Source organism: Podarcis muralis, chromosome 8, assembly GCF_964188315.1.
Source record: "Podarcis muralis chromosome 8, rPodMur119.hap1.1, whole genome shotgun sequence".
Lineage (NCBI taxonomy): Eukaryota > Metazoa > Chordata > Lepidosauria > Squamata > Lacertidae > Podarcis > Podarcis muralis.
Genome location: NC_135662.1, coordinates 64,056,814 through 64,068,996, shown reverse-complemented (window position 1 = coordinate 64,068,996; position 12,183 = coordinate 64,056,814). Strand labels below are relative to the sequence as shown.

At 41.9% G+C, this 12,183-nt stretch overlaps 1 protein-coding gene across 2 annotated transcripts in view; it reads right to left on the bottom strand.

The window, feature by feature from the left end:
* Window positions 1–596: 596 nt before the first annotated feature.
* Window positions 597–12,183, bottom strand: part of F13A1 (coagulation factor XIII A chain) — a 77,024-nt gene continuing 65,437 nt past the window's right edge. For both annotated transcript variants that reach the window (XM_028737806.2, XM_028737807.2), the window contains exons 13-15: window positions 7,666–7,826; window positions 4,756–4,892; window positions 597–2,891 (exon numbers count right to left, since the gene is read on the bottom strand). In XM_028737806.2, the coding sequence (XP_028593639.2) occupies window positions 2,744–2,891; window positions 4,756–4,892; window positions 7,666–7,826 (446 nt within the window). In that variant the 3' untranslated portion in view covers window positions 597–2,743. The remainder of the gene's footprint in view (window positions 2,892–4,755; window positions 4,893–7,665; window positions 7,827–12,183) is intronic.

The following is a 12,183-nucleotide window of genomic DNA, read 5'->3' as shown; positions in this document are numbered from 1 at the left end:
AGCTTTAATACACTATGCAGTAAACGCACACCTAATTTAAAATAATTAGATAATAAAAGCTGGGAATTTTAACTGAAAAGCATAAAAATGTTAGTGCTGAAATCTGCACTCTGCTCCTACGGAATGGATAGAGCATTTGGCATTCTATCCATAAGAATACTAACTTCAAATATATGCCCAGCTGCTTTTACCTTCTTCTAAATATTGCATCCAAGCAGTTTCTTAACAGGGAAATATGTGAAGACATTTTGTTGAAACTGGAAGATGGAAGACACAACCCTTTTAGAATATTACAACATAAAACGATGAAATCTCATTGCAGTTGTAAAGGGAGGCGGGGAAGCATCTGTAGGAGTGAAATTTGAGCATCCCAGAACAAAAGGCTTTACAAATTACCATAACCTTTGAAACAAACATGATTGTCAGACGGGAACCTCTGTGACCTTGCTGTCACTCAGTGTGGTTTTGAGCACACTATGTGAACCTTGAGGAAAACATCGCTGTGCATCAATCCTGAAGTTGTCATATTGTACCTCGCTTGTAGGGGTTGCAAGGAAAAAGTCATGCAGGAACCTCTGCAACATAGGAGAGATGCACCCAGGAAAATTCATTCTTTTATTGCATACATTTTGGCTGATAAACTGGAAGGAATGTGAGCTTTTGAGCCTCAGAAAGCTGTCCTTCAGACAAATGGAAAGCAGGTGATACAGCTCATTATAGCAACATGAATCAGAGCTTCTAAGCAAATGCAGTTCATCAACAGCACACATTTTAGTTAGATAATATTTCAGGAAAGAGACTCATGGCGCATCAAAGATCTGTCTGACGTGGCTTAATAACAACTTCAACCTTATCTCCTAACTCACTGGAGCAGCAGCTTGCAGGATTGAATAGGGGGTCTCAGTGCACCCACACAATGTTTTAATTCAACCCCAGACTCTCTGTCAATGCAGCCATAGAGTGGCAGCCGTGTTAGGGACAGGAGGATGGCCCAAGTGGTCATTGCAACAGAATATCCTGGCAGGCCAGCGTAAGGGATGCATATGTCAGCTCTGATCTGCTACACTCTGTCTTTTCTCAGAGTGGCTATCTAGAAAAACTATGGTCTGGGGAGGTGTTAAAGCATTTGCATGACAGGTCACATGACTCCCCTGACCCCACACCCTTCAGTTTGTGATGTCCTTACACTGACCACCATTTTCAAAATGTTCAGAGGAAACGTATTGGACATGAAGGTGCCAAGAAGTGTTTGAAATTTGTTTGTGGCATCAACTCCAAATTTGAGCTCAGACAAGCTTGTTCCGGGATAGTATCTACTTAGGCCATTTTATTACTCTTGGCAGAATTTTTTAAAATATAAAATATCAAGCCTTAATTAAAATTAAAGTTCAAAGTACCCCAGAGACCAGAACCTCTTAAAATTGTCCTGGCTTTAATGTAAGAGGCCATAATTACATATGAACAAGCAGGAAGAATATGGCCTACAGCTTCATTGGCCTAAATTAATCTAATCTTGAATAATTTTCTGCACTTTGAAATGCATTTTTCGTGGGTGGAGATTGGGGGCACTGGATCCTGGGGATGGTGCCCTTTTGGGGCCCCCTATATTTTTGGGTAGGGGTCAGCCTTCCCCCATCCTAAAAGTGCAGTGGATCCTTCTCCTTCACCTCCTCCTCCTGCGTAGGTCGAAGCAGCCTGCCCCTGGTGGCAACACCAAGGAGGTGGCGCCCCCGCCCTTTGAGCCATGTGACCACTGCATTTGGCTCCGCCTGGACACCTCCTGGTGTCCTGATGAAACGTGCATGATGTTGAGCCCCCAATCACCCTCACAAGCTGACACCTCTGGTGGCAATGTTTAGTTACCTTCCATCACTGGATATATATATACAGTGGGACCTCTGGTTACGTACTTAATTCGTTCCGGAGGTCTGTTCTTAACCTGAAACTGTTCTTAACCTGAAGCACCACTTTAGCTAATGGGGCCTCCGCCGCCGGAGCACGATTTCTGTTCTCATCCTGAAGCAAAGTTCTTAACCCGATGTACAATTTCTGGGTTAGCAGAGTCTGTAACCTGAAGCGTATGTAACCTGGAGCATCTGTAACCCGAGGTACCACTGTATAGGCAATTCAGTGCCATATCTGGGCATAAAAGAACAGTGTGCATGAAGCTAGGACAGGTACAATTGTAGTATAGTGGCTAGAGAGTTGGAATAGAATGCAGGAGGCCTTTGAATAGGCTAGCCCATGAAGCTCACCTTGGCCCATCAAGACCCCTAAGTCTAACCTAAATAAAATGGGGGGGGGACCATAATTCCAACCCTGAACTCTTTGGAGTACCAGCAGGATGCAAATGAAATTTACCACCACATTTCTTGCCTGAAAAACATGGGCACAGGCGTGGAAGAGACCTATTTTGCTATTGTGCTGCTCTTTTCCATCTTACGTTACGTTGGTGCAAGATAATTTCTCAGTGCATGTTGTTTCCACCCTTTTAAAAGTCTGGGTGTTTAAAGAGTGTGGTTTCAGGGTTTTTGTAGGATAGCTTTTCAAAAGGAAACAGCAAAATAAGGAGTAACCATCCAAGTAGCCACACACAATGTGTACATACAAGATTTGGATTATGAATTAATTCTGATTAGGGTAGATACTTCTACTTTATGTTTCCGGTAATGAAATTTCTGAAATACAATGTGGGGGGTGGGTGGTGGGTGGGGTAGGGATGAAAGAAGAAGGAGAAAGCCTTTCACACAGCAGTTTCAATATTAACATCCAGCTCGCCATAGACATGTCGGAGAGCATCGCAATTCAAACTTGCAATCAGCTTTCGGGGGCCGGACCGCTTTGGAACACATTTTTCTTCCCAGGTCAAGGTTGAATTCCTTGGAACTTCTCTGCAGCGAGAAAGAATAGTGTAAACATGGTGGTAGATGGGCCATAAATCTGAACTGTAATACATGAGTAAGTATCTTGGTGATAGAAAAGATAACCTATGTTTTAAAGAAATGACCTATCCCAAGAGGGGTTTTTTTTTTTGTCCTAAAGGGGAGGGGATACATCAGAATACCCCTAGAAAATTCACAGCTGTCATTCAGAGGCAAAGTGGACAACTCAAAGAGAATTGTTTAAAGTTAACTGAGAGGCAGTGTGGTATGGTGATGAGAGTGTTGACACCAGGGTTCAGCCATCAAGCTTGTAGGGTCATTTTGGGCCAGTCCCTGTCCCTTAGCCGAACCTACCTCTCAGGGTTGTTTTGTGGATAAATGAAGATGGGGCAAATCCATTCCTTGAAAAAGAGTGTGCTATCTGTTATGTCACTTAATTATAAGCAATTCTGAAAAGGTGTTTTCTCTAACATTGACTCTGTGCTTTGGGAGGGGGGAAACCACCCTTCAAATATCTCAACCCTAGCAAGATGACAAAAAATAACCTGGTCATTATTGCATAAAAGTGTCCCCCCCAGAATATCATTTTGCAGCGAAAATAATAATATGTTATAGAAGACTGGAGGGTGCACTTCCAACAGGACATTGTCCGGAGATAATTTTTAAAAACCCTGCGATATATCCCAAAGGATTATTTTAATTTTTTTTTATATTTTTTTTGGTTAATGGAATAAAACTTCACTAATTCCATTTGCCCGGAGTAACCTTAGTGATGGATGATTCTCAGTAATGTGCTAAGCCATCAACATTGACTGGTCATTTATCATCTTCTATCCACAGAAACAAATGGGATTATTATTTAAATAATCTGCTACGATTTGTTTTCTCCAAGTAAAATTTGAAGCTTCTATCCAAGCCAAATAAGAACTCAATCAGCAATATGTGTTAGTATGCAAGCCCAAGAACCCCAGCTTTTAGAGTGGTACTTCTTTTTCACAAAGGCAGCTTCTAGTTCTCTTGGTTTCAGAGAAGATCTTGAAATTGCCCAAATCCAGAAACCTACCGGAACTATTCATTTATTGTTAAAATAAAAATCTGATGAGTGCAAAAAACAAGACTTGTCCATCAAGTCCGTCAAATCACTATGAAAGAAAACCATCCTAGCATTTATATAGCAGCCTTTATAGCAGTCAGACCACTTTATAAACACTGTTAGCAGCCTTCGCTGCAACCTTGTAAGGCAAATTAGTATGACTATCTTCATACTATAGATGGTGGTGGAAAGACCAAGAGATACTAGTTTTCCAAGCGGCTTCATGAGTTAGGTTGCAATCCTAACCCCACTAACCTGGAACTAAGCCCTACTGAATTCAATAGGATTTACTTTTGAATTGACATGATCAGGATCGTGCTGTTGGGTGACATATTAAACAGTGCACTTCCTGGATCACAGTTCACAGTTTTAGTCTGCAAGCCTAACTGCATCTGCTCAGAAGTAAGCTCTGTTGAATTCAATGGTGCTTACTCCCAGATAAATGCAGTTAGGATTGCAACCTTAGATTACCTCAGAGAGATACTATGACAGTGTTATGTTTTATATTGCACTGGCATGCATTGCGTCACTGTAAGCCAGGCATGTCCAAAGTCTGTTTCGGGGGCCTAATCCAGCCTGCCGGTCAGTTTAATTTCCTGTAGTAAAATCCCCAAAAAAGCTCAACAACTCTTTGGTCGGCCCTTTGGTAGGTCCTCACGCATGTTCACTTCATCAAATCTGGCCCTCTTTGAAAAACGTTTGGACCAACCTGCTGTAAGTGTTCATATTCCTGTGAAAACGCAGGTTGGGCAGCCAATGCTATAACCACAGATTTCTTACCTAAACAGCTTTGCGGTTGGTTTCAGTAGACCAGGCCCATCAAGTCGGACCCAGACATCAGTGAGTTTCTGTTTCAGTGGGTTGGCAAATTCCACTATCACTGCCATTTCCTTGCCAACTACCTTTTCCCCAGGAACCTGTGGAAAGGATGCAAATCAAAAATCAGATGAACTTAAATATGTAAACAAGTATATATTAATGTATATTTAACATGAATGGTGGTTTGTGTTGCATTTGGCTGTCAGTGACCGATCCAACCAAATGGCTCATTTTGGCTTTCACAAAAACGCCTATGTGGTAGAGGAGGAGGAGGAGAAAGATTGCTTTTGGACTTCCAGGCACAGGATGATAACCCTTAGACCTCGCCCTGGCAATACCTCCTGTGGTCTGGCGAGTCTATCGTCTGACAGGGACAGAAGGAATTAGCACTTTTGAAATAAAAAGGGAAGAAAGAAAAATGCTGTCACGCTGCACAATGCATAATTCATGGCAACATCTGTGGTATGTCACATTTATCTTAGCACATGAGAATAAGTCAGTTCAGCCTATGCTTGTTACGGCTTTATGAATTATATTAAACCTTCATTTCTTCCACCCTGGTCTTTTTTCTCTTTCTTTTTTTAAAAGAGAGGGATCATGTTCTCTCAGTTGAATCAGACGGCAAGCTGCTCCACGGAAGGAACCAATTTGAGTTTGTATTCAGAATTTCTTACCTCTCCTCCCCTCAGATACACATGATACTCTTTTGACAGAAACCAGGGGTGTCAGGTTTCTTTTCTCCGCTAACCATTGATTCCTTGCCCTCATGCTTGAAGAAGACTTCCAGAAAGCAAAGGAAGTGCAGTAATGATGGGTAACAAAGCTGGCCAGGTAAGTCCAATGGTGTGCTTATTTGGATTTTTGCTTTCCATTCAGCAAGTTTACTATTCCTACTTCTCAGCAGAAGGGGAGACCTTAGCAATCTAGGAGGCTTAACCCAGGGAAGATGATATATGCTGTTCAGCTTTGGAAATAAATAAATAAATAAATAAATAAATAAATAAATAAATAAATAAATAAATAAATAAATAAATAAATAAATAAATGGATTATACATTTTTAAAATGTGGTTACTGAAGATACAAGCTCGAAAGCAAAGTTTATTTGACTTATTGGCTTCCTCTGCAAAATGCTCGGAGAAGACACACTATATCATTTGAGGACACTGCCAGTCAACATTTGTCCAGGCTAATTAGATACACAATGGCTGCGGCTGGAGGAGAGTTTTGAACCAACCTTGGTGTTTGAATTTTGCTTGATGGTTGCCATTAATTTGATTTTAATTTGATTTAATTAATTTTATAATGAATGTTTTTAGAATGTCAGACTATTTTGATTGTTGTTAGCCGCCCTGAGCCCAGCTTCGGCTGGGGAGGGTGGGATATAAATAAAATTTATTATTTATTATTATTATTATTATTGATGAGAAGAAGCCCTTTCCCATCAAACTTCCAAGATTTTCTGAGCTTGTATTTGTGGAATATAGTGTGCTTCTTTTGGTGCACGCATGCTTCGCCTAGCCTGTACGGCTGTTGCCTGAAAAAGTGCTATAGTCACTCTGGCGTGCGCACTCAAGCTACGGTTGAGGAACCTGTGTGTTTTTCCAGATGTTGATTGGATGACCCCTCCCATTATTCCTAACTGTTGGCCATGTTGGCTGGGACTAAAGGGAGTCAACAACATCTGGAGGGTCCATAGGTTACCAAACCAAAGTATTGCCATGTATGAGGCCACCACCTTGCTGAAGTGGATCCAGGTCTGTTCAGTGCCTGGATGGGTGATTACCTGGTAACCACTTGGACCCCATCTTGGGTTCCATTATACAAGCAAGACAGGATATGCAACCAAAATGAATAATATATTCCCTATCAGATTCTGGAGCTTCCTTAACCATCTCACTTTATCTTCTAGTACTGTATACCAAGCCTCAATGGGCAGATGAACCAAGACTCAGAATACATCTGGAATCAGAACAGCAGCACTGGTCTCTTTGCTGGGGATGGGTGAATCTGTCAATTCTGATTTCTTCCAAGTTTCTCATTTTTTCCATCCTTAAAGTCAATTCTTCACATTGCCACATCAATTTCTGAATTATTATTTTTTAAATAAGTCCTCATGAAAATCCACCAGCATTTTCGTGCAAACCTCTCCAGATAGACACATATCCCCCCAAACATAATGCGTTTCTGTATGCTATTTTCACCAGTATATTAATTTTCAAGAAGACTTTGTTGGGAATCTGCATATGTGCAGCTACACACACAGAGTCAATTAGAGTTTGGCCGACAGCCAAGGCAATGTGAAGGAGTAAGTCTGCCTGGTGATACAGAGGCATGGAGACCGCTCCATGGTTGGTCAAGCTCTCTCATGAGAATAATGATTAATGGCCTACTAACTGGAATGTGTCTTAGTACAAGTTCGAGTTCAGGAATTGTGAGTCATGTATGAGAGAGCTAGCTAAAGATCCGTGTTCTGTTCTGTTCCTGTAAATAGTCCACTGTATATAATAAAACCTAACTACAAATACCTGGTTCCTGCTTCGTCCATCCTGTCTGCAGCCAAGTTGCCAATTGCTTTCATGAACTCTGTGTTTACTCTGCTAGGTCTGGCTAAGGTCCTGCAACTAGTCAGAAGGTTGCAAAACACCAATAGGTTTTGCCAATAGACTTTACCCCAGGATATGGATTTTTATACAGGTTAGTTGGCTGGAGGACTGCATTGCGAAATCTGGAGCATTCTGAAGAACGGCTGTGTTTCAGGTTCATGTATTGTTTCAGAAAGTGCAAATTAGCTAAGTTGGCCTTTTAAAAATGTGTCCTGAATCAAATCGATGCCCGTCCTCCTCAACCTGCTGCCATCCCTGAAACTGACCTTAAGGAGCAGCTGGGGTATTTTCAACACAGTGCTCTTCTGCCTGGCCAGGATCTTCTCCGTTTCTTTGACGCGGGCTGTGACAAAGAAATGCAGGGAGGCTTGCTCCAGCAACTGGCTCATGTACTCGCTCGACTTGATTAGCACCTCGACAGTTTGAGCTGACAAGAGGAACAAACAAACAGAGAAAACACAACTGAAGCCTGAAAGCAATATAGTTGCCAGTTATTACTTCCAGTCCTGCTGATGTCGTATTACCCATAGGCCATCAGATGCAATAAAGATGCTGCTCACAGGGAGGGTCAAAGCTTTCAAAGGCACAAGGACGCTTCCAGTTGTAGAACTGCTGGATTGTTTGCTGAGATCTAAACACAGCAGTGACATGGGGGGGGGGGATACAATGTAGATTTAGATCGTTTTTAACCCATGAAAATAAAGCCCTTTCTGCAGCTAGGAGTGTCGGTAATAGGAAGTTAGCCCCTGATGCAGAAGGCATTTCATTGGAGAGGCTTTCCCCTTTATGTAAGGATGGGTCAAACTGGCAATTTCGGTTTCTGTTCTCAAGTACAGTTTTCTACATTTCCACACCAGTTTGCGATTTCCTCCCCTTTTTTAAAAAGGTCATCGTGAAAATCCACCAGCATTTCAGTGTGAGTTTCTTCCAATGGACACATTTTTCTATGCAACTTTGCCTAGTCTGCACATTTTTGCAAAGCAGCTTCTACTAATTTTTTTTTTTTTGCTGTTTGCACTCTAGATGCATTTATGTGTACACTTTACCCCAGTACGAGAATTTTCACACACACTGCTTGAGCAGAGAACCGCACTGCAAAATTCTGAGAATCAAATGTTTTTGGTTTGCATATTGTTTCATAAAGTGTAAATTAAGTAGTTTCACCCTTAAATGTGAACTTAATCAACTTTCTACCCCATCCATACTGTTACGGAAGGGGGGGGGGCATGTCTTCTTCACCTTCTTCTTCGCTACAATATATCCATTTATTCCCAATTGTCAATGTCAAAAGGGACTAAAATCTATAAAATCCATAGAAAATCAACGTGCCAATTTGCTCAATTCCTCTAGGACTCCATGACACCTCCCCTGTCCTCCTTAATCCCTCAAGCAAGGTGTAAAGACCCTAATCCTGTCAAATCACTCTGCCAAGCCTTTCCTGCGGGCAATGCCAGGTGGCAGACCATGCATACATGGACCATTGTCTTCTCATCACCGGTAATCAGGATGTGCTTATCTGCGCATATCTCCAGCTCTGCATATTCCCCCCTCCCTCCTCCATATGTTAATCCTGTGTAACCCAACCTCTTCTTAATGTATTCATGATGTAACTGGGATGTATTTTGCACTGTATTCTGGGACATGGAGGGAGTTTCAAAAGTTCATGTCACCCCTTTCTCGCTGTTCAATCTCGTCTTGAACTGTTGCGCAATAAACTTGGATCTTCTACAGTTTGCTCCTGTGCCCGGCTGAGCTCATTTTCTTCCGCAGGGACCCGCGGACTTAGTCCGATGAGCTGGGTGGCAGAGTAGCCCCACACCCAGATTTTAGCCGTAACAATACCCTTGTGAGATTTGAATCCCTGTGATAGAGGGGTTTTTGTTTTTAGACATGCATCTCCTAGGATGATAATAGGATAGGATTTTTTTTCCCAGAGTTGCAGAGCTGGTCAGCAGCCACAAAGAGCAGAACTGTGCTTCTGACCTCTAGCTACATTTCCAGATGTAACAAAAATCCTAACCCTTCACACTGAGGCTGCCATGTGAAAAAGATGTGCTGATTCTCCCTCTTTGTTCCACGCACATCAAAATGGAGCCCCTGCTTTCATTCTTATCACTATTCCCAGGCAACCATCTGACCTAGATTTCCAAGACCTGTCAGGAGCCGTTTGATGTGGCCCCTCTGCTGCAAAGGAATTACACAATACCCCTCTAAGTCTTAACCTTAGATGAAACTTAGAAATAGTCATGTCTAACACTCCCTGCTTCCACCAAAAAAAGGGGTGAAAGGAGATTTGCTAAGGCATGAGCGAATCTTATATTTTCACACTATGGAAAAGATTGAGTGGGAGAAACATTTCAAGATAAAACCAACAAGGAGTCTCGTGAGACCTTGAAGATTAACAAAGTTATTGTGGCATAAGATTTTGTAGGCTACATATTATGCCAAAACAAATCTGTCCATTTTTAAGGTGGCTACTAGCCTCTTTTATTGTTTTTTGGCACAACAGATTCAGAAGAATAGCCCTCTGGAAGTCTGAGAAGAAGATTGCAAACCTAACCATCCTTAGAAGTTGTTAAGTATAATTGATTTAATTCACAAAGAAAGAAAAGGTATGTGTATTAATGAAGGTTTAAAATGAAAAATGGCTAAATGTGTATTGCTAATATTGGGGTTCTTCCCACGATTGTTTTCTAATGGATTCTGAGCTCCTTAATGGGTTAATGAATAACTGTTGATAGTTTTCTATTATTCTAAACTGTTAGATCAGGTGACAAAGGTATTAAGTTGCAAATTCACCAACTTGAAAGGGTGGTGTTTGATAGTATTTCTCTGGGGACAGAGAATGTTGTTGTTGTTGTTTAGTCATTTAGTTGTGTCCGACTCTTCGTGACCCCATGGACAAGAGCATGCCAGGCACTCCTGTCTTCCATTGCCTCCCGCAGTTTAGTCAAACTCATGTTGGTAGCTTCGAGAACACTGTCCAACCATCTTGTCCTCTGTCGATCACTGCCTTGTTGTGGCAAAGGGGCTTAAATAAGTCAGAGAAGTTATGAGCTATGCCATGCGGGGCCACCCGAGATGGACAGGTCATAGTGGAGAGTTTTGACTAAACGTGATCCACCTGGAGCAGGAACTGGCAAGCCACTCCAGTATCCCTGCCAAGAAAACTCCATGGACAAAGACAACAGGGACAGAGAATAAAAGGATGCAAATGAAGGGAGAATAAACAGCCAAAGGCCAATGGAGGCTGGAATGCAGGCTGTGGAAAGAGAGAGGGAGAGGGAGAGGGAGAGGGAGAGAGAGAAAGAGAGAGAGAGAGAGAGAGACCTTTGCTTATACAGTGGTACCTCAGGTTACATACGCTTCAGGTTACAGATTCCGCTAACCCAGAAATCGTGCTTCAGGTTAAGAACTTTGCTTCAGGATGAGAACAGAAATCATGCTCCAGCGGCGCAGCAGCAGCAGGAGGCCCCATTAGCTAAAGTAGTGCTTCAGGTTAAGAACAGTTTCAGGTTAAGAACAGACCTCCGGAACGAATTAAGTACTTAACCCGAGGTACCATTGTAGGTCTGTTTGGATTATTTTATATTTTCTAAGATGCCGAGCCTGTGCTAGACAGCACAAGACATTGTATGGATATTTTGTGATGTATCTTTGATGCTTATGTTGTTTTTTTTGAAGAGTTCTGCCAGTAAAAGTTTGAATATTATTTTTATGGAGCTGGAGAACGATTCAATCCCAAAAGGAGTCAGTTCTTATGCTTCCAGTTGCTTCAAACTGCACAATATTAATATCTGCAACAGAAGTATGCCATACTGAAGTGGCAGCAAATACAATACAGGCCACATAGGACTGTACATGTAGAGGAGACTCGGATTGTGACCAGGAAGTTGCTAGTTCTGCTTAGGACTGGGAAAGCAAAGCCAGGAGAGACAACAAGTGTCCTCAAATGGAGTGCCATTTCAGATAATAATAATAATAATAATAATAATAATAATAATAATAATAATAATAATAAATTATTTATACCCCGCCCATCTAGCTGGGTTTCCCCTGCCACTCTGGGCGGCTTCCAACAGAATATTAAAATACAATAACCTATTAAACATTAAAAGCTTCCCTAAACAGGACTGCCTTCAGATGTCTTCTAAAAGTCTGGTAGTTGTTTTTCTCTTTGACATCTGGTGGGAGGGCGTTCCACAGGGCGGGCGCCACAACCGAGAAGGCCCTCTGCCTGGTTCCCTGTAACTTGACTTCTCGCAGCGAGGGAACCGCCAGAAGGCCCTGTCTGAGACTGGCCAAAGAGCTTCCATTGAGAGAGGGGCAAGATTCTTAGCAACTTTTAAAGGGCTGCTTTCAGTGGTAATTTTTTTAAAACAGCCATATATTTTTAAGGAATAATTGTTAGGTTTTCTTCTGTGTTTTATATATCTCACAATAGCTAACAATCATATTGATACTGGTCAAAGAGTCACTTTTAACCCCAGGGAAACCTCAAACTCCATAAGGCCATTTCATAACGTACAGTCTGAGAGTTGCCAGAAAAAAACATAGGCATTCCTGACAAAGACTCCCTTCTGGGGAAACAAAGTGAATGACCCCCCCCCCCAATTCTCTCCTGAGCAGTGCCTGTGTGCCTACTGTCCTTTAAAAAGCTAAATTTAGCTGAACAGAACTGATAGCCCCTTTGAAGACATTTGAAGTATTCAGATTCTTAAACTTGATTTCCACCTACACAATGCCTTTCATCATGATTTGGAAGACCATGTGCTCAGTTTCTG